The 22,902-nt window shown below is 40.2% G+C and overlaps 1 protein-coding gene across 1 annotated transcript in view; it reads right to left on the reverse strand.

Annotated features, from left to right (window-relative positions):
* Nucleotides 1–22,902, reverse strand: part of LOC102448831 (cytosolic phospholipase A2 epsilon-like) — a 40,641-nt gene that overhangs the window by 10,545 nt on the left and 7,194 nt on the right. Inside the window, exons 3-16 of the mRNA XM_006130349.4 lie at nucleotides 21,614–21,750; nucleotides 19,966–20,097; nucleotides 18,856–18,896; nucleotides 17,678–17,720; nucleotides 16,812–16,875; nucleotides 14,920–15,080; nucleotides 14,697–14,780; nucleotides 11,368–11,405; nucleotides 10,507–10,663; nucleotides 9,627–9,763; nucleotides 6,872–7,094; nucleotides 4,875–4,989; nucleotides 3,383–3,520; nucleotides 1,058–1,165 (exon numbers count right to left, since the gene is read on the reverse strand). Of these exons, the coding sequence (XP_006130411.2) occupies nucleotides 1,058–1,165; nucleotides 3,383–3,520; nucleotides 4,875–4,989; nucleotides 6,872–7,094; nucleotides 9,627–9,763; nucleotides 10,507–10,663; nucleotides 11,368–11,405; nucleotides 14,697–14,780; nucleotides 14,920–15,080; nucleotides 16,812–16,875; nucleotides 17,678–17,720; nucleotides 18,856–18,896; nucleotides 19,966–20,097; nucleotides 21,614–21,750 (1,578 nt within the window). The remainder of the gene's footprint in view (nucleotides 1–1,057; nucleotides 1,166–3,382; nucleotides 3,521–4,874; nucleotides 4,990–6,871; nucleotides 7,095–9,626; nucleotides 9,764–10,506; nucleotides 10,664–11,367; nucleotides 11,406–14,696; nucleotides 14,781–14,919; nucleotides 15,081–16,811; nucleotides 16,876–17,677; nucleotides 17,721–18,855; nucleotides 18,897–19,965; nucleotides 20,098–21,613; nucleotides 21,751–22,902) is intronic.

Here is a 22,902-nt window from a genome sequence, read left to right on the forward strand (position 1 = left end):
TGGGGTACATTGGATCCTCACACAGCTTCTGGGTGATCAAGTGGCAGAAGCAGTAGCCAACGATACTTTTTCCATCTAGACTTGGCTCGAAGGACATGATTGTTCCATTGGATTTGAAGCTACTTTGTCAACACAGTACTGAATTATTGTAATGTAGCTACATGGGGCTACATTTCAAATTGATTCATAAAATGTGTTGAGTGAACAATCTTGCAGTTCTTGAGTTTAGCAGTCTTTCCTCCAGGGATACATTACCCCGTGCTGTGTTCTGCGCTCATTGCCAGTTTATTGTCTATTGCAATTTAATTTAATGTGCTGATTTTAATCCAGAAGGGCTAGATTTTAAAAGACATCTTGATGTCTAACTCTCATTTCAAAATCTGTCTGTAACACCCAAAAAGGCTGTGTTTACTTGAAAGATGCCAGTCTCATAATGAGATAATTCTACAGTGAGATCAGTGGAGACTCTTGAGTTTAACCGTGAAGGAGCTGAGGACAAAGCCTTAGCAGTAAGGGGCTTTAACTTTGGAACCTGCTTCTTCCTTTGGTCTAATAAAGTTGAACACTGCAAAGTCAATCTATGTCCAAGCTTCTGAGAAGGGAGAATGCTGGGGAGGATAAAGGTTGGTTTAATAGGAATATTCAAAATTTGGATTTGGTTTATGTATGAGATTATTGTTCTCTTTAACATACCTGCACACAAAACTGTAAAAGGGCTCATTGGTAAAGATGTAAATGAAATACATGACAAAAAATAAAACTGTGGCAGTAGGTCAATGCTATTACTAGTTCCCTGGACTCAGCAAAACTAACATTTTCCTCCTCTGTTCTACTTACTCTCACAGAATCACAATAGTAAAGGCAAATCTACACTTCAAATTCTGCAGCAGCACAGCTGTAACACGTCAGTGAAGTCACCACCTATGTTAATGGCACGAGTTCTCCTACAGGCATAGGTGCTTCACCTCTACTTCCACCAGAAGTAGTAGCTTTGTCAACACAAGTAACCCTCAATGTCAACATAGCAAAACAAAATGAAAGGGAAAGCCAGAGTTACCTATTTCCGTCACTTTGTCTTGGGTCCATCTGTGCCAGAAGTCCTCTGAATTGTCAGCTGCATGCCATGCATCCAAGAGATTCTTAGAAAACACGCTACTCCACATTCCTATCACAGGGAAGAGATTTAATAGCAACTGAGTCCAAGTGAGGACACTGAAGCATTTTTATTGAACACTAACTTTTGTCCCTCCCCATATATCTGTTCTAATTTGCTTTCATATTTCTTTCTGATTTTAACAGTCAAGTCTAATAGTCCAGGCTTCCATGACTAGATTCCTGGAGAGGGAAAGGAGGCTATAAAGCTAGTCCCTTCTGAGGGTGCAAAATCTGCAGATCTTGTATGAGTTAAATTTGCAAAGCTCATTTGCGCCTATATTTGAAATCACTTAATTATCAAAATAAGAGACTTCTGAGGGCTATCACGTGGATCCAGATACTAAAATATTGGCACATTACTCAGTCTAGCTTTTGCAACCTCAACTGTTGGAACTCCGTATTTCAATGAGGGAGAGGGGATATTTTGAAGTTGATTCGATTTCACAAAGTTTGACCCGGAACCTTTGTTTTTCTTTTTTCCCTGAAATGTCTTTGAATTATAATTTCCTCCCTCCCCCACCTTTTTTGTCACCAAATGCAGTATAATGAAAAAACTCCAAAGTCAGGCTCTCCCATTCACAGGTTTGTTTGGTTTTTTTTAGCTTTTGCTAATGTGTAACTTTTCTAAAGTGGAAGTCTTGAAAAGTTAGTGTGGTCAAAAAAAATATGAAAAAGAAAAGTGAAAAAGTTTGTAAAGTGACAGAGAACCCTAGACAGTGGAAGCATGAATGGAAAGATGGAAATGCAGATGGGGGAATATAGTTCAAAATGTGTAGTTTAAAAAATCCCTGAAAATTAAAAATACATGAATAACGTAGGGGTTTTTTGAAAGTTTTTGTTTTAGTTTTTGAATAGCATTTTAATCCAAACATTTTCAAATGAAAACTCTTGCTGATCAGCACTATTTCATCACTGATAGAAGTTGTCATTAGATCTGGCTGGGACAGTTTTCCCATCCCAAAAATATTTTTGAAAGTTCAATTTTTCCCCATTTCTGAATGTCAAAATCTCAAAAATATTTGCATATGAAAATGCCAATCTCTTCCCTGCTCACACACATCAGGTCAATTGAAACATTTTATTTTGAGAATTCTGAAATTTTTCACTTTGATTTAAACTTTTTTTTATTACACCCTATCTAACTAGATTATATTTCAAAACAAAAATCATTTTCAAACAGAAAACCAACATTTTTCTTAAAAAATGACAAAATACTTTTTCATTTTGACAATTTCCAACCTTTTTTCCTTAAATTGGAAAATTTGTTGAAACACACCCAGTTTCACTATTACAGTTTGGACAATTCAGCATTATTCAAAGAAAGCAATTTGTCACAAAAATTCTGAGGAACTCCAGTTCTTAGCTCCCTAACTGTCGGACAGTGGCAGACTTTTTATATATCTTTTTATTTTTTTAAATTTCCATGGATATATAACCTTCTTTTATACCTTGCTTCTCCTACTTCTTTCACAGTCTTCCCTTTGCTACTGCGTATTGTTGATTTGTGTAACTAATCTTTAAATCTTTAAAAACATGTTGTCATACAGTATGCATGAAAGATACATTATTTGTGAGAAGTATCGGGGGGGTAGCCATGTTAGTCTGAATCTGCATAAACAACGTGAAGCCCTGTGGCACCTTATAGACTAACAGAATTATTGGAGTATAAGCATCCATGGGCAAAGACCCACTGACAAAGTGGGTCTGACGAAGTGGATCTGATGAAGTGGGTCTCTGCCCACAAAAGCTTGTGTTCCAATAATTCTGTTAGTCTATAAGGTGCCACAGGACTTCTCGTTTATTACTTGGAGATTAGCAATGCCACTATTTATTGAGCTAAATTTTCAATGTTACCATGCTGTATTCCTCAGGTTATAAATTAACAATTCAGCTATGGTCTAAGGGAGTGAACTGCAGAGATTTGGAATATAAGAGAGTGTGATATTTTTTGCAAACTCAGTTATTAAACATGTATACAAATTTTACATCTGCTTTGAGTTTGAGCATGGAATGACAAGAAAATGAAACCAAGTGCAATTGTTTAGGACAATTAGGAAGATTTAGAAGCCCATTCACTTTTTCTGCTGCTCATTAAGACATAAAAATATTTTCTGCAGTTGATACTGAACCACTGCTGCCAGTCAGAAGACAGTGGTTTGCCAAGTACTGATCTCCATAGCTGTTAGTGTTCTTATTAAGTAAACACTTTCCCAAGTGAAATAGACACCTTGCATGAAGCAGATCCGAGATTCTGGCAGTTTCTTCATTAGCCGACCCATGAAGAACTCGCTTCCAAAATCCTCTGCACGAATAAAAGCTCCATACTTCAGGAATCCCACCTCATAAGGGGTAAACTCCACCCATTCTACAAACAGAGCCACAAAAAATTATTTAACTGTATTAGGTAACCAGGCATGGTGTTAGTCAGTAGGTTGAGAGAGATAAAAGTAGAATAAAGCTTCTGAGTTTCAGCTTTTTCAAGATGAACTATGCTACAGAAACCATCATTGTTTGCAACTAGTCGCTTTTATTGACTATGAGTGACACTGAAGGACATGAAGAGTGACAGGGTTTATCAAATGGAGCAGGCAGCTCTTTCTTCAAAATGGGCCAGATAATGGCCTTAATTAATTTCCAATTTACATGAGCTTTGTCACCGGAGTCACAAGGTCCACCCAGTTTGGGAGTTGTGGCAGCTCAGAATCTTTCCACAGGGGAGCCTGAAGCCAGCCAGCCAAAGTAGCAGAAGAGAGGCCTGTCTAGGAGCAATGGGGAGGAGTGATGATTCAGCATGTCCCCGTGGCAACCTGTAGTGACAGGGCTCCTATGCAACCCCAACTGACAATTCAAGTAGCTCCCCCTTAGCAGGACCTAAAGGTGGTCAACATGGCAAACACTGCCTACCCTCCCGCCAGTTAGCATGTCCTGGGGCATAGCTGCCTTTGCAAAGAGAATGGGTGGGAACACTTAGTGAATGGGGTTAGTGCTCTACAGATGCAAACATTTTCTTTCAAAAGGATAAAAAGTATATTCACAATTAATCTGATATTGGTCTGGACAAACACTTGTGTATCAAGTAAATGGAAGAGATGTGTAATATATATATAAGGTAACATTTGTCCCCTATGCAAGGACTAGCAAGAAGTCTATGCATCACTTCAATTGCACGCACACAGTCTAAATCAGAATTATGAGTGTGGTAAATGAAGTAACAGCACTTTATTGTCCACTTCCTGTCCATTTCAGATTCATTGACAAAGCAAAAGTGTCAGAAAGAAAACACAGGTCCTCTTCCCACAGAAAGTGAAAGGGAGCCCACACCAGGATGTAATTGGGCTTCTATGCCTAGATTTGTCATGCAGAAGAAGCACTGAGCTGATAATGAATGACCTCCCCAAGGTTCAGAGAATTAAGGACCCATATATTTAGATGCTTAACTGAATGTCCAGACTGCCAAGGTCTGCAAGATGTGTCTGGAAATCTTATGAGAATGGACTCTTACAGGATTTCCAATAATCCCAGCCTCTAATCAGGTGGAGGGAGTAATACTGGGAGAACAGCCTCTTTTACCATATTCCTGTACATTTAACTTCAGGCCCTGATTAGATGTCAGTGTAGAAATGCAGAGACAAAGGGAAACAGAATAATATCAAGCTTAAAATAGGACTATCTTAGAGCTGAACTCAGCTGTAATTCTTGAATATAATCAGATTCATTACCTCTAAAATCTTTTGTGGTAATGTTGTCCTTGACATTGAGAGCAAGATAGATGGGCAGTGGGTTCTGCCCCCAATTCACTGCCTGTTGCTGATCGGACAGTTTATGGTTATTTGTCTGGTTTTGAAGAAAAAAATGGTTAATTGAGAAACAATCACAATGACATAAGAATCCTTGCTTATAGAATCACAGAGCTCTGTTGGGACACTGCAAGTACCAACTCCAGTATACACAGGCAGGTCTGAACTTTCTGCTAACCCCCTTTTCTCACGCAGGTCAGATCAACGTAACACGCAAGAAAACTTAACAGAAAAATAAGGATATAGCATCATGTACTGGTATAGATGCTGCTATACAAATCATTACACTCCCATGGCATCTGAATTTGAAAGTCATTGAAATGTTTGAATTCTCATCTATGTTCTCCTCTCTGTACTTGTCTGCACAAAAAGAAAGATTTGGTAGAAGTCAGGGGCCTCTGGAATGGTTTTGGGTAAGAGGGAGTCTGTTAACCAGCCTACATTCTATTTCAATGTGTGATACCAGAATTTACAGACTACACAATATATCCTTAGCTCTGCATTCCCATGTATTGTGAAAAAATGAGATTGCACTATTCCTCCTCTTAACTTATATTTTAGTGTCACATGTTTTTAAATATGATTTTGTCAATGCTCCATATAAATGGCATTCCTCCTAAATTCATTCCAAAGAGTGTTTGTTTAGAAAACAGAAATACTGAGTTAGCTATAGTTGAAAAAAATCTGAACTGTAATATGGTTTTGAACTGTTCTCTAAAAACAGAATTTTGTCCAATTTTACAAAACAACTTGTGGCCCGAGAATAAGAAGGGAAAATGTCACATAAAAAAGGGGCTTGGTTTTGCCCATACAATTACAACTCTTTTATACAGAGATTTAAAATGAAAACCTCTTTCAGCATTAGTGTGGCAATACACCTGAGACACTATGATTTTTTCAAGCTTTGCCTGTCCAAATCTTATAACTTTCAAAACTAGCCACAGAAACACCTGCTTGAGATAAAAACCAAAACAGCTGCCACGAGCTAATGAAGAGCAATTTTAAACGTCCTGTAAGTGTAAGGTCTGATAGGAGTGACAGATTCACTAGAGGTTTTTAATGATTGCATTGAACATACGGTGTATTTTAATACAGTTGAACCTCACTAACACACCCTTTGCTAAATCGCATTCCTTATAACCCACACAAAAATTGACAGTCTTGCTCCAGTTCTCAGCAAAGAGGGAAGTTTCAGTGCACTAAAATTTGGGGGTTTTTTGTTTGGTTGTTTTTTTACAAAATATACTACAGGCAATGTTGCTGTGGTAGTGTCAGTCCCAGGATATGTGAGAGCAAAGATGGGTGAGGTAATATCTTTAAATGGGTCAACTTCTGTTAGTGAGCTCTGGCTGAGTGTCTCTACAGGCTAACTGTGTCAACAGAAGTTAGTCCAACAAAAGATATTACCTCACCTACCGTGTGTCTTTAATTTATTATTATACTCTGAATTATTAGCCTATCCGTGGTTCTCAATCTTCTCCATACCGAGACCTCTTTTCCACAACAGAAACTCACCCCCAAACATCTGAATTCCCCTTTCAGAATCTAGTCAGAGTCCCCTTTGCCATTTAGCTATATGAGAAGGGCAAGAAGGTTGTCACTCTTCAGGTTCTTAACCCCTGTCCTAAATAATTAACCTGAAAGTACAGTTGAAAAAATAGATGAAAATGCAGTACACATTTCTCATCTGTTTGTTCGTTTATACACTAATTCACAAAATGTCATAGCTCACTTTGCCTTGCTGTCACTAGCATATTTTTGCAAGGTCCTACTCCTTGCATGAGGTATTGTTTGCAATCAACCCCGTGGAATTTCTTTGCATGAATAATCCTATACAGATATTGGATAGGTCTTTCAGTCTGGAGGTTAATTTTCTGGAGAATATCATCCTTATTGAAAAGAAGGAATGTATACAGTACCCCATCATTCAACATGGATTCAATCATGAGCCCCCAGAGATCAATAAAAGATGTCTTGTATCCTGCTTGGGTGCGTTGACTCAGCTCTCGATGATAATTCTTCAGACTCTCTAAGGAAAAAGCACTCATTTTGGATTTGGATGCTTGCTTCCGAGCTTCAATGATTAGCTCCCCTAATTCCTTATGTGACCAATCATCATCTTCATACAAGTTTGTCATGGTCCTGGAGACAGAAAATATCGTGTTAAAGATAACAATGAATTAGAATTAGGAGCCTGTGAAAATCAAAAGATCTATGCAGCATAGCTTTATGAAAACTTTTCTTTCAGTTACTTAAGCAAACTTGCACTACCTATCTTTTCTTTAGCGTTTCCAATATGAACACATATGAACACACTCCAAACTATCAAAGCCCATAGAGAAACTCATCTGAAAACTTTGAGTTTGAGGTTAAAGATGTGCAAATGCACATTATTTCTGAGTTTCAGAGTGTCTCCACCCAATGCATATAAATCAGTAGAGGGTCACTCAAAACTCAACACAGGTTTGCTGAAAACCTTACCCAGGATTGAGGAAACACCCACAAATCTCAGATAATCTCTCCCTGTTTCATTAGGAAATTTTTAGTGCATGTCATTGAGAATATATTCTGTAAAATAGGCAATCCAATGGATCCCCTCTGATATTTATGAATGGGATTAAATTACTTAAGATCATTATTTCTGCTGGCTGAAATCTAAGTGTAAGAAAAAGAATGATTAGACAGAAAATAAGAAAATTGCAGGTTGAGGTGAGTGCTCCACTTAGGAAGGAACAATCAGTTCCATACATACAAGATGGGAAGCGACTGTCTAGGAAGGAGCATGGCAGAAAGGGATCTAGGGGTCATAGTGGACCACAAGTTAAATATGAGTCAACAGTGTGATGCTGTTGCCAAAAAAAGCAAATATGATTCTAGGTTGTATCAACAGGTGTGTTGTAAGAAAAACTCGTGAAGTCATTCTGCCGCTCTACTCTGCACTAGTTAGGCCTAAGCTGGAGTACTGTGTCCAGTTCTGGGCGCCACATTTCAAGAAAGATGTGGAGAAATTGGAAAGGGTACAGAGAAGAGCGACAAGAATGATTAAAGGTCTAGAGAACATGACCTATGAAGCCAGGCTTCATGAACTGGGCTTGTTTAGTTTGGAAAAAAGAAGATTAAGGGGGGACATGATAGCGGTTTTCAAATATCTAAAAGGGTGTCACAAGGAGGAAGGAGAAAATTTGTTCCTCTTGGTTTCTGAGGACAGGACAAGGAGCAATGGGCTTAAAGTGCAGCAGGGGAGGTTTAGATTGGACATTAGGAAAAAATTCCTAACTGTCAGGGTGGTCAAATATTGGAATAAATTGCCAAGGGAGGTGGTGGAATCTCCCTCTCTGGAGATATTTAAGAACAGGTTAGATAGACATCTGTCAGGGATGGTGTAGACTGAGCTTGGTCCTGCCTTGAGGGCGGGGAGCTGGACTCGATGACCTCTCGAGGTCCCTTCCAGTCCTATTATTCTATGATTCTATGATTCTATGACCTATGTGACATAGAAGCCCAAGTCTCATTTTCAAAAGTAAAATGGGAGCATAAATTTCATTGATTTTCAATGAGACTTCAGCTCTTAAATGCCTGTATCATTTTGAAGATGGGACTAAGACAATTCTGAAAATGTTGCACTTAGGCCATGTCACAGAGGAGTGGGGAGCCACTGGGCCCTGCACCCCCATCAGCAGCCAGATATCACTCTCAGTCAGCCGGTAGAACAGAAGGTTTATTTGTTCACAGGGACACAGCATAGCACAGACTTGTTTTTAGCACAGGAAGCAGGAGCAGTCAGTACAATCCATCTTGGGGAGGGGGTCCCAGAGCCAGGGCCTCCTCCCCGCATCCTAAGCCAGCTGAGACTCACTCAACCAGTCCCAGGCTCCAGGCAGCTCCACCTCCTCCTTTGTCCCCATCCCAGGCAAAAGGTGTTATCTGGTTTCACCCCCCACTTAGGTTACCAAAGAGCCTGCGCTATTATGTATGTGGTGGGCTGGGGCAGCTTCCCCCTCAGTGAGAGGCACACCCAAAACTCCCATCCCCAGCCAAGCATGGATGCAGTGCCCAGAGAAATTGAGGCACACACACAGAGGTACAACAGAGCAGCACAGGACAGTAGGAATCACATACAACATGACAAGCGAACAGAGTGAATACAATCCCCAGTTTGTCACAGGCCACATCTACAGGGACTATAGATGAATAGTTAGGATGCTGTAGCTATGCCCATACTTTATAGTGCAGGGATGGCCAACCTATGGCTCGTGAGAAAGTGTGGCTTGAAAAGCTGCCCCTGCACCCTTACAAAGGGCCCTCAGCTCCCAGTGCTCACCGGGTGCAGGGGAGCCATCCAGTGCAACAAAGCAAAATAGTGCTGGCAAGATGGCCCCTGGCACCTGATGTGGTCAAAAGCCAAACCGGAGTTTTCATTTAAAGGGCTTTTTTTTTCTTTTGCTTGATCGAACGTGGCAGCAAAAAGACTTTTTTTTTTTTTTTTTTTTTTTTTTTGGCTTGACAACTTTTCCCCCTAGGCTCTTTGTGCACCACTATTCTGGCTCTTTGCCTGTAATGGGTTGGCCACCCCTGTTATAGTGTATTTCCAAGTAAAATGATACATTCCTCAAGCACATCTCTTTCTACCAAAAGCATACAGAAGAATCAAATAAAATACTATGACCTGCTTACCATGTTGTACCAGATGATCCAGAGATATATGAAACACAATCCAGAACATTCAGTTTCTGAAGACCCAAAATGCTGCCATACATGGCTGTTAAAGCTCTTGTCCCAGTTCCTGTTGTTGTCACAGCCACAACTGGCACCTGTGCAACACACAAAGGCAGCAAGTTGATAAACAACATTGAGAGGTCTCAATGGTTAAAAAGGAGCCAGGTAAGCAAAAGGTGAGCTAAACCAAATCTGATTCGTGAGTAGATATACTGTGTCTCCGTAAACTGTGGCACAGCAAGATAATACAGGAAGGGCTGTGCTGTATATGCTTCCTTTTAAATTGTTTGGTATGCCTGGCTGCTCAATACAATGAAAGTCACATTCTTCCATTGTCAAAGTGGGTTTTTTTTTCAGTATGTATGGAAATTGGGGTAAAACTCTCAGCTTTGGGATTCTCCTAATTAAGAAGCCAGCTGGAGACCTACATAGGAATATAGGATTTGCCAATCCAGAAGAGAACATTGATCTGTCAAATCTGAGACCATTTTGGCTGAACAGGACCTAGAAATAAAACTTCCTCATGGAACACCCTTTTCCCAGACTGAATGGGGGCCTGATGGTGGTAGAACATTCAAGTGCCTATTGTCCTGGCCTGGGGAAAGAAGAGAGAAGGATCTCCTAGGTATTATCTTTCTACACAGGACACACCCTACACCTTTAATGTCCTGTGACAGCACACCACGCATCATAATTGGCACCAGCATTGACTCCCACTGAAAGACCAAGACAGACTCCCTGTAGATTGCAATGGGCTTTGGGCCCAGCTTTTAGTACTCAATAGGCTGGGCATTTGTCTGGGGAAATATAGGACACAAGATTCTGCTGCCTCAACTACCTCATGGTCCTTTAGATCCTCTTCTAGCTGAAGAACCTTCTTTAGAGCAGCAGCAACCACTTTCTTCCGATACTTCAGGAAATTTTGTTCCTCTGTGCACAGGTCAAATCCCAAACGTACATCTAGTTTTCTTGAGGTATTAAACAGGCCCTGAGTCCTGAGGCCAAGGTAAAACCCACAAATTACCACCTGTTGTAGTTAATTTCAATCGCTCTCTCCATATATATTTTTTAAAAACCGCATTAGATGGAATATCTTTTCCATAAACCTAACACCTCTCTGTAGACAGGGTAATGTGAGAAATGAGGGAGAAAGAAAAATTGGCTTAAACTTAATTGCATAAGTGGCCCCATTTTCAAGGGGACTGGGAACATGTTTAAAGGGAAGCATGGGTTGGTTTCTGAGCTTTGCTGGATCATGACCAAAAATCTTAACACTTGCAGGGTAGAGCTCTAAAGTGTGTACCACAGAAGAACAAGGCTGTGGGAAGGGAGAGGACCCACAGCAGCCACTATGTTTACAGATTTCTAGTTTGACTGGTACTTCTATGGCATGGAATGAAAGAGATTCATTAAAATGATTAGCCTGTTTGCAATGTGTTGTGTTTCAATACATATTCTCATCTACTGTTGAAATTAATTACAAGTTATTCTGCTTTGCTAAATGATTGCAGCATATATGATTACGTAATCATATTATTCCCTGGCAGGGAAAAACTCAGCTGATATTATCCGCTTCCAAAGGCCTCATATTGCAACTGGCAAATCACATGTGCAGAGCCCTGTTGATTTCACTTGAGCTCTGCATAGGCCCAGCAGCACAGATCCAAAAGCAAGATTGGGGCCCATGAGAAGAACTTACCATTCTTTTGGCTTCACATGCAAATCAAATGTTCTCAACTGAAAAACAAGAATGAGAAAATCCTTAGTGCCATCATATTTTCAAGCTTCTGTGTCCTCCCAGCCTTGGAACGAGTTTTACCTACTCTGTAATTAGTACTGAAGTCACAGGGCCTGACTATTAATAATTCAAGAAAGATAGCTCTAGACAGACTCAAAATTAGAGCTGTGTAAATACTTGATTTTTTTATTTACTGGACAATGCGAAAAAATTGGAGGGAGGATGAAATCACTTCAAACTGACCCAAAATGATTTTTTCCCCAATTTTTGGATAAATTAAAAGTTTAAAAATTACGTTGGGTTAAATTAAATGTTTCAGTCAACCCAAAATTTTCACTTTCAAGCTTTTAAATATTTTTAGACAACTAAAACTGAAGCCAATTTTGAGACAAAACATTATTTTGAATTGAAAAATAAAAGCCTTTTATTTCAGAAATGGATTTTTCATTTTTTAAAATTTTATTGGGGGGTTTTCAACTGAAACAACACAGCAAATTCAATACACATTTGAGAAGTCATCCTTGACTCAAATGTGCATTTTTCATAAAACAGTTTTATCTTAAAAAATTCACAGAGCTCTACTCAGCACCACTAGTTAATTCTCATTATACTATTTGAACTCTATTTTTCCAATGTTTTCAGGCACCTGTATCAGTTTAAAAAAATGTAAGCCCTCAGACAATAATTGCCACCTTTAGTTAAACTATGCATACCAATATATGCTCTAAATCTCAGGCTCCTTAGCCCTGGAAATGGGTTAAAGATGGGACAAAGCATAAATCAGTGTAGTTCCATTAAGATCAATACGAATATGCTAATATAGACCATCTGAGAATCCAACCCTATGGGTACACACTTATTTTTTACGTGAATATATCATGCATGTTTGTGTTCATTTCACTCTGGTTTGTTGTTGTTTTAATTTGGATTCCATTTCTCTTGTCTTCAATGTTGAATAAAGGAAGGTGGGGGGGAAGGAAATAAATCCCTCCCCAAAAGAGGCAGAGCTAGCCTTATGCACTGAACACAAAGAAATGCATCTATTACAGGAAGTTCTGGCAGCAGTTTTGTTAAGGTTGCATTTTATTAAGGTTGCCCAACTTTTCCATTATAGATACTGGGTTTTTAGTTGCTTGTAACTTTGACAGGCTTTAATGTTCGGGCTGAAATTCTCCATGATAGGATTCTGCCCCTGGATGAATATGTTTGGAAAGTTTCAGACAATTCTTCATGGTAGTGCCCCTATGGTTTGGAACAGGGACTTGAACTTGAAATTTTGTGTCAAGGATGTGCCATTTCTTGTTCTGATAAAAATCCACACATATTTGACTAAATTGTAATTCTTTGAAACAAAAGACAGACCAAGGAAAAATAAAAATCAGATTGGGATGAGGAGCCAGGATGACAGGGTGAAACTGGTACTGGAAACTCTGAGGGAGGTAAGAAAGGTACAAAGTGGGATTGGAGTGAGACTAGAATGGACAGGGCAAGGAGACTGGGTTTGTGGGAGTGGGGTAGAAACTGGAAGGTAGTGGAATATTGGGACTGACTGGTTGCAGGAAGAATGAGATTGAGACCCTAATTGGGTGGAGAATGGGACAGAATTGAGATGAAGATGGTGCTGGTTTGGCAAGAAGGTTGGAATTGAAATGTGAAGCCAGGTGTGGAAAGGTTGAAAGAGATGGAGGAGAAGGGAACGATCTTGAGAGGAATGGACAGAAAGATCTGTGATCACTGGATGTGCTACCCTTCAGAGCCTGGAACAGGATTCTATATTCCTGATTCTCTAAATTCCTCTGCTATCAGCAAATATCTGTTTGTCCCACTAGCAAAGGGGATGTGTCATATCCCATTTTCGTGCTGTTCCATATAGACCAGTGGTCCCCAACCTTTTGGGTCTGCTGGGTGCCCGGGAGCGGGGCCGCGCATGCACTGCACGCCTGGGGGTGGGGCCACGCATGCACCACGCGCCTGGGGGCAGCACCGTGCATGTGTCACATGCCCGGGGTGCAAGAATGGCTTAAGCTGGCCCAGGTCACTCGGTGGGCGCACATAAATGCCCCAGCGGGCGCCATGGCGCCTGCAGGCACCACATTATAGTGGGGACCACTGATATAGATGATGACACCCTACTATTGCTATCAGTTACTCCATTGACTCAAGAGGCAGATGTCTGGACAGTGAATGTAAAAGTTCCAGCTCTGATAAGGAGCCATATGGATATCAATACGATGCCATATGGGGAAATTTCAGGGGGGAGGGGTGTTCAGTTTGTTAAGTTTTCAGTCAAGCACTCACGAGGTAGGAAATGCCAAAATTAAGGGTATCTGTGCAACCTTAAGTTGGCCTTTTGTGCATCCACATTATGATAAGAGTCTTTAATTATATGATTACATATTATTTCCCACAGGACCCCTGGATCATTTAGTGCTCAGGATGGATCGCATCAGGTTTGTATAGTAAAAAGGACTTGTCTGTAGGACCTCTGCCTCATTTGTTGCAGAAGTTGGAAGGAGCATAGTGAATAATGTGCAGGGGATTACAGGATGAGGAAAGATGGTCTCATCATTAAGGCAGTTTAATGCTGTCCATTATTCTACTCCTGCATCATCTATAGAGTTCCTAGGTGGTACAGGGCAATTAGTTTAAACCAGGCTTTACAAAGTGATCATGATCAACCTTGAGACTTTGTGATCTGATTTGCAGAAGTGTGGACACTTTGGTCTTCCTTCCTTCTGTATCTGAGTTCTCCATCTGTAAAGAGGGGATAATAACCATTCCTCTTGCGGGGTTTTGGGAAGATAAATTCATCAACATTTCTGAAACATTCAGATACTATTAGTGATGAGCAGCATACAAAATCCCATGAGGAAATTAATAATTGTGTTTTAGGAACAGGGTTTGAATAGTGGGTAGTAAATAAAGCTTGAAGACACAAACTGAACAAAGAGAAGAAATCAAAATATTGAACAGCTGCTTAGTAAGTGTACACCATCTGTTCTGTGAGCTGAATGAGGCAGAGGTCCTGTGGGAAAAAAGAGCATGTTGCCATATAACTAAAAACTGTATTATAATGCACATGCTCAAGGGAACTTTAGTTGTGGTATTTCCTAACTTTCAAGTACTTGACTTTGTGTTCTTTTAATGTGCATGTATTCACACCCACGTGTGTGTACCCAACAACATATGAACTGACTAGAGTTTAGCAACAAAGCAAAGTTATTTCCTTGTAAGCTGAAATCAACATGGTTTGATATTTATTCTATAAAGTCTAATGGGCTGGTACTCACCTCTCCTATTGTTACTTTATCTTGAATGGGAAGTGAATTCAGAGCTAGAGTCAGGGACTCACCTTCATCTTGACTTGAGGAAGACTAAAAAAAAAATGGTCGGGGAGGTTAATTTTAATACGACAAGCAGAAAATGGTTAAACGTATCACCCCCATATTTACAGGTCCCCAGAAAAGATAAACCGATGGGCTCTATTCATAAACGTCTGTGATAATAACGTACTGTGGAGAGCTGTCTCCTATTCGGCAGTGCAATGCCCAGTTCTGATTGACTGTATTTGATATAGTGGAACGTGACAGGAGAAGCAGGACAAAGGCAGGGGCTCAGAGAAAGGTGCTGGGTGCCTTCATAGGATCCTTCCACTGTAAATGCGAATTTTCTTTCTAAACAGATGACAAAGTAGACACTGAATCCATGGTTATCATCCCATCTTTAACTGATTTACAATATTTCAGAGTTCTCTACCTCAAACTCATAATGTGGATGCTGCTTAATAAACCAATAATGCTCAAAAACACCATATTAAACCATTTTCCATAATGTTTTGTAGCCATTATAAACATTGTATAGAGGCCCAGCCCTGTGAAGTCATTGGGGTTCCAAGGGTCTAAAATCCAGGGTCCAGCAACATCTGTGATCCAGCAGGATCATGGATATTGATTGACCAGAGAGCCCCATTGGGCCAGGTACAGGGCTGGGCTGGCAGTGGGGAGCACAACCCTGGCAGCAGCAAGGCTGGTGCAGTGAGGAGCACAGCCCCAGCTGGGGCTAGCAATGGAGCCAGCACAGTGGGGAGTGCAACCCTCTCCAGACCAGAGGCAGCGGGGCCAGTGGTTGAGAGAGCAGCCCAGAGTGGCACCCGGGAGTGCAGCCTGGGCCGGCAGTCGAAAGCACAATCCTGGCCATGATGAGCAGGGAGTGCGGCCCCAGCTGGGACCAGAAGCAGAGCCCAGTGTCTGGTTCTAACACCCTGGAAGCAGAGTCAACAGTGGGAAGAGAAGCCTTGAATCTCCCCTGGTCCAGCAAACTCCGTGGTTCAGGACCACTCACGTCCTGAGGGTGCCATACCAGGGACGTTCTCTCTCTGCTGGTGAGATGACACACACATGCCAAACCACTGGCTTCAGTTGATTATAATTTACTGTGGAAATTTCTGTTTCTAGAAAGATGAGATTTTCAAACCAGTTTGGTGCTAGCATAACTCAGTTCACAGAGAAATCAATGACAAATAAACTTTCATCTACTTGATCCTTCTTGAGTTAGCGGGGAACGGGGGGGAAATATTTTCTGCTCTTATGGAACATTTTATTCACTTTTTGCAGTCAGAGAATTGAAAAGTTTATAAGCTTAAAAAGTCGTATTTACACTTTAGATAGATATGGTTTGGGCCCTTATCTCCCTCTCTATGAACAACAGGAAAAGAACCACATCAATTCACGCATTTAAGGCTATGTACGTCATACATGAAATCCCTGAAAGGATTTTCTCAGTCAGGGAACTTGAGCTCTGATCCAGTATGAGAGCAGTGCCTTTGACATCAATGTGACAGTCCGTGCACTTATATGTTTGCTGAATCGGAGACCAACGCATGATATTTTTCAAGTTGCTTTGCAAACCTATAAGATTATGGCTATAGAGGAAAGAAAATGGCTATGCACAGCCCAAGATGTGCAATGAGTTTCTTGGATAGTAGGGAATATTTTCAATCTCTAACTACTGTTTCTCACTCCACCAATTCCTATATTCTCTGAACACAAGCACCTGGAAGTATTTCACCCCAGCTCTTGCCATAGATCAAGTATGGAAAATTTCCTTTCTAGGCATGAATGTTTCAGAAAGTTATGAGTAGCCAACAACATGTGCTGAAGAAAACAACTCTGCTTAATTAACTACAGTGAGTGTTCAATTGTGAATGCTATAATACTCCCTTTATATTATCTGATCACATAGAACCTGATTCAAAGCCTATGGGACTTGGTGGGAATCTCACCTTTCATTGAAACATAAGCCCTTACTGTAATGTATATGAACAAATCACCCCAGAAATGTCCGATATTTTTGTGTTGAAATTGGAAGCAGTTTCATCCAACTCCACCAGCTAAAGAAGCACTAACCTGTGGATTCCTTCTTTAGTCTCCCCTCATTCACCTGAACTTCCAAACAGGCAACTTCACGAGACTATACCAGAGACAACCAATAAAAGACAGATAAAATGACATTGACATAACTGAAATCGATTCCCCTGCTAGTCGCTTGGTATATGGATGGAAATGGGGTGGGAGTGTTATGCGGAAAACAAGATCAGCCCCTGGGAGGACTAATTTACTTCACAATGCTCTGCCAATGTAAATCTCTGAAGAGATTCATGTCTAGTACTTAGCCCAAAGGATAGTTGGTTGTGACTTGCTGTGTGATGTCTGGGATTTTAGCATACAGATGGAGAAAACAGAAATACCCTCAGGCCTCCCCACAAAAGGCAATAGATTCTCCAGCAGGAAAAAAGAGAAAGCTACCACAAAAACAGTTGCTATTGAAAGGACCAGACAGAGAGAAAGCTTTATAGTTACACATATTTTGCCACCTTGTCCCAGCCATACTGTAGATAATGATGCATGGAAAATCTCACAACTACTCCAATTTTAGCTGCGGCCAACAGGAGTCACTCTAAATAATGGTGCAGAAACACAGGCTGTGAGGGTGCTCATAGGTGTACCACTTCAGGTCTTTGCCAGCGAGTGGCACTTTGTAGGACTGTGGAACAGTGCAGCTCGGGGCAGTTCATCGCTGTTCCAGTTCAGACTCTCCTAATATGGGAGATGTGTGGGATTGTCATGTTGTTCACTGTGATCCTACAGAAGCCTACCTCTCAGAAGAGGTTTTGTGTTGGAAGGGTAACTATAGGGCAACTCATCCCCTGATCCAAGCAATATGATGTGCATTGTTACTCAGTAGAGGACAGTTATTAGAAAATAAAAATTACCACTAATACACCATTAGTAGCGATGTTTTCAGGAAGATCTGGACTAGAGGGGGAAAAAAACACACTCAGTTTGTAAGTAACTTTAAGGACATGAATTGCCATTTTTGTTCTTTGTGTGTATTTTGCTAATTTTAATTTTTGTATCACTCTTGAAAGTGTTGGGTCTGACAGCATAGGCTAGCAATAGGAGTAATTCCAAATATATGGTCCAGTTTCCCTCATGTTCCTTGTGAACACTAAATAAATCTGGCCTCTTAATAGCACGTCTACACAACAGGGCAAAACTTGAAATAAGCTACGCAACTTGAGCTACACTGATTGCGTAGCTTAAGTCGAAATAGCTTATTTCAATTTTTGGTGCTGACTACACAGCAATTATTTCAAAATTCAGCACTCTTCCTCCAACTTCCCTTACTCATACAATAAGGGTTACAGGAGTCGGAGTAAGCAGTTCTCCAGCTCGACATTATGTCGAAATTACTGCTTGTAGTGTAGACATGGGTATATTAGTTTGGAATAATATCAATCATTCTGAAATAATGCTGTCATGTAGACATAGCCTAAAGCCCCAGCTTCTACTACTAGAACTCTGCTGAGCAGAGACTCCTCATTTTGTCAAAAGAGAGGCGTTTTCAAATGTACATAAAGCTGAGTTTGCTGACAGCTAGAAACCACTGAATTTATTCCATTAGCCCAAAATACTCACACCTGACCCTGGAGTTCCAGCTCTGAAAGGCTAATGAATTTGTCCAACATATCGAGATAATTTTCCCCATTCACTTTGAATATCAATAACTGAGATATACGAGCCCATCCTATTATTTCACCAACAGGAGTTAAAAGCTTTTTTAGTTACTTAAAACTGTGTTAATTGCCACATACAAAACATAGGTGAGGGAAATCAGTAGACATTCCTGCACTTCACTCGGTTTTCATTTTAGCTTTAAAATTCACCTCGATGCCTACATGTGACCACATAAATGTCTAACATTGCCAATCAATCCACTATTCAATGACATACAGAAACATCCAACTAGTGCATTTGTCTGAACATACACTATCGACCACATCCACATTGCTTTAGGTGAGAGCAAGTATGCAAATCATGTTCCTCATTTTACTCAGTCCCTGATACTTCTAACAAGTACATTGTTTGACAACATTTGAATTTTACTCACCTGCTCTCCATTGTGAACTCAACCTCTAGCTCCTCCTTTCCCTAAAAATGAAAATAAATTAAGTCACTACATCATCATTCTTCTCCATAAAGTTACGGAGTAAAACCTGACCACATGATATGCATAGAAATTATACAAAATAACTTTCCCCTCTTCTTGGGACAAATGCAATGGGCTTCATTTTTCTCTACTTCAGTTACTTTATATCATTATATTATTCTGCTTCCCAGTAGCTGACCTTGCCATTATAGGGAGAGGCTTTTGAAATAAGTCACACTTGTCATTCTCTTTTCTTTCTTTGTGGAAAGAGAGAAAGAGAACTATTTAGAAATGAAAAAAAAAAAAACCCAACAAAGTCTCATCTGCACTTGAAAATGCCCCTTACCTTAGCAGCCGCAATTTCTAACCTGTTGATCACAATATATAGACCATATCAGCCTCCTGATATTAAATTTTCCTTTCAACTGACCTTACTTTCTAGTGACAATAATTAGTCACTTAGGAAAACATGAAATACAGAGCTCAATTTTCTGATATATGCACCCAAATCTTTGGAGACTTAAACCATAAAATTGGAATTAATATGTCTCAGGGCTGATATGAGCTCTCCAGCATGAAATAAGTTTGTATTCACCATAAGGACATGGGTTTAAGTTGTATTTAGACATTCATATTTGATCATTGGGCTCACAGTACATAACTGCAACAGCAATTGTTTCTGTGTCAGTGCAAAATAGTACCTCTTCCACACATCAGAATCACTAGCTCCAATTGCAAAAGAATCTCTAATACTATTACAGGGCAATACACAAGTCTTTGGCTTTGGGCTTTGCTATGAAAATCAGCAATAGAACAGACTTGGTCAACATTGTCAAATTCCCACAAGTGTCCTTTGTACAACTGTAAACATGCTTGTCCACACTTCTATTTTAAATACAGAAACAATATTGAGGTGTATTATTTTGAAACAAGTTGAAAAGTTGATATGGGCAGATGGCTAACACAGTAAATACACAAGGAAAAAATAAGCTCTGTATTAAAATATTTATGAAAAAAACTGAGACAAGTGTATCCTTCGCATCAAATTCTGCCTTTGATTTCAAACCTCACCTTTGGATTCACCTGAAAGTTCAGCCGAACTGTTTCTCCAAGTTGGATTTTAGACACATCAAAGAAAACAGTGAGGAGATGGTCATCTGGAGTGTGTTCATCTTCATCACAAACTTTCAGCTCCAGGATGTTCTGGAAACAAAAGTAAAATAATGTGTATGTGTCTAGGAAGCAGAAGTTCCATCCCTCACTAGTGGGGAAATGAGCTGTACAATTAAAAGATGAGGTAGAAAATGAGACAGAAAACTTCATTATGAATAAGTATATTCAAAGTCTATTGTTTTGTTGCCTGCCCAGTTTTAATGTCAAAGGCTAGAACTGTGGTCAAATAACACACAGATGCCTTTACATGGACTAAGACATGCAACCTCAACTGAGTTGTCTCAAAGAGTTCTCTACAGTAATCCCTTCTATCCATAGGCGTGCGCATGGGGTGTGCCGTGTGTGCCCAGGATAGTTGCATGAGGGGGGTTTGGTGAGGGCCAAACTAATCCCTATTGGTAAGAGGATGGTGAGAAAAGTCCTTGGAGGAGGGTGTCACATGATACCTTTTATTTCTGGTCATGTGTCCATATTGCCCCAAAAGTATTACCTCCAGAGGCGTGGCTAATGGGGGTGAAAGAGTACCTTTACAAAAATTCTTTGGGTGCACACCCTAATGAAATGTGTTGCTCACGCCTATGCTTCTACCCAAAAAAACCCTATTGTAATTTCTTCTGCCAGAAAAAAAAAGGCAAACCATCATACAGCCATTTACCAGGTATATCCATGCTAAATACTATAGCGGGGCAAGAAAATTACTGTTAAGCTCCTGGTGATTACAGGATTAATACATATTTATCTATTTCCACTAATCCAAAATGCAGGTCAGCTGGTGATTACTTTTGTATCTGATTAACATAATAACATATCATATAAAGGTAACTAGTATAATTACTGCATAATTATTAGGCCCTATGCTCTCCCCTACTACAAGATGAAGAGAGGAACAAAACTGCACAAAAATGTTTGAAAGTACCGTGCAGAGGGGAAAAGTTACTCTGGATATTCGCCCCCTGCTGCAAACAATGTGAGGCTTGCTACCCAGTTCTGAAGTGTAATTCAATTTGCCTTCAAGAAGGAATGATGAAGACATATATCTCTGCCTACCTACATTTTGTACACAAAAGGTAGAAAAATCTCGAGTGACAGCAAAGAACCAGAGTGGAAATACATCATAACTTGTGCGATACTAGTTGTTGGTCACATGTTTCCATTCGTCTTTTCCAGTAGAGCCAGCCCTTCTACATTGCTCATATACTACATGAGTTGGAGTATGCCCAGGCCACCAGCTTAGGGCCTGCTGCTCAAACCCAGGTTGGGCTGAGAGTTTCCTACTTTGAGGCTGCAGTACACGATGGGGATACAAAGCAGCATTTCTATTGCTTTGAGAAATCTTATTTTACCATGTCAGAAATTGTCAGGATGTAAATGTCATTTGTGGAGTTTTGCTTGTGATATTTTTATAATCTAGGAAGAAGGGAGCTGTTAAAATGCCGTGGGGTGGGCGGGGGAGGAAGTGTCAGAAAACATGAACAACTTTACTCAGTCTGGTTGACAGGGTAGAGATCTACCAGGGCCTGACAGCAAAGAGTTCACAGTCTCTTACCTTGACCTGACTCTGAATCCTGAAATGGAAGGTTTCATTCCACACTGGGTTTTTGGAGTTATTGACAGTTTTGGTCCGGACCTTTGTGACTGAAGAAGTTGGTAGCCATAGGCTCACATAGCAGTCAGATTGGGTTACTGTGCAAAAAAGGTACAGAATAAATGTAATGAGGTGATAAGCCATATCCACCATTGGCTTATTTACGGAACTAAGTTATTCTCTGCATACATGGAGACAGAGAGGATTAAATACAGCTGATATTTCATCATTTCTGTCCAATATAAAGAGCCCATTGCCTCAACCAATTTTCTCTTATTTAAAAACTGTTAATATTTTTAATTATTAGAAATGGAATGACTAAACTAAAACCTGTTCAAAATGCATAGCTATATTGCTTTCTCTACCAAGGAGACAGAGAATCTGTTTGTATGATTTGCATTATTTGGGGGTTCAAAAAAGGTTAGTAGTCTACAAAATGTGCTCTGCTCGCTAAAGAGGTGTTTATCTTCTCAGCCAGCTAGCATATTTTCAGCTGTCAGAAGCGTGTGCTGCTCAGGGATACATTCTGCTCCGAAGCAAAAGTAGCAGCACATTCACTTCGCTAGCCCTTTCTGCAGCTATGGGACACATGAAGACCACAACTACCACCATTCCTGTAAAATCAATGCAGGATTATGACTAGGCATTTCCCAATGTCAACTGGCAAGAGGATTACAAAAATATCCTGTTCATTCTAGTTCACCAACAAATATCGTAAGAAATCTTAAATGAAAGCCATTTCATCATTAATACTATTGTAAAATGTATGTGCAGATTCTATGTAAGACATTATGAATGCATATGGCAAATATGTTACTAAAGTTCTATATTAGGACACAGTTGACAAACAGGTTTTCTGCCAAACAAAAAATGTGTATTCACTTGTCTCTGTTGACATGTGAATTAAGCATTGTAAGCCAACACAACAGAATCTCCATTTACATACAAAGTCAACGGGAGAATGTGAAAAACGACAGGGCGGCATCACGCCAAAGCACAGGCCGGGGAGAGAAGTATTGGACTCTGTATACAAACAGTGAGCTCTGAGGGATATATAGAAAAGGAAAGGCAGACATCACATATCTATCTTGCACCTAGGACATAATCAGGCAGTACAATTACATCAATGTAAATGAGATCACAATCTGCCCTGTTTGAAATGCTGCAAAGAATGAGATAAACATCTGATAGGAGACTAGGGAGTCAACCCTAAAGAGACTCTCTCAGCTGAACAAACCTCGGGGGTCTAG

This window comes from Pelodiscus sinensis, chromosome 4, assembly GCF_049634645.1.
Source record: "Pelodiscus sinensis isolate JC-2024 chromosome 4, ASM4963464v1, whole genome shotgun sequence".
In the NCBI taxonomy this organism is placed as follows: domain Eukaryota; kingdom Metazoa; phylum Chordata; order Testudines; family Trionychidae; genus Pelodiscus; species Pelodiscus sinensis.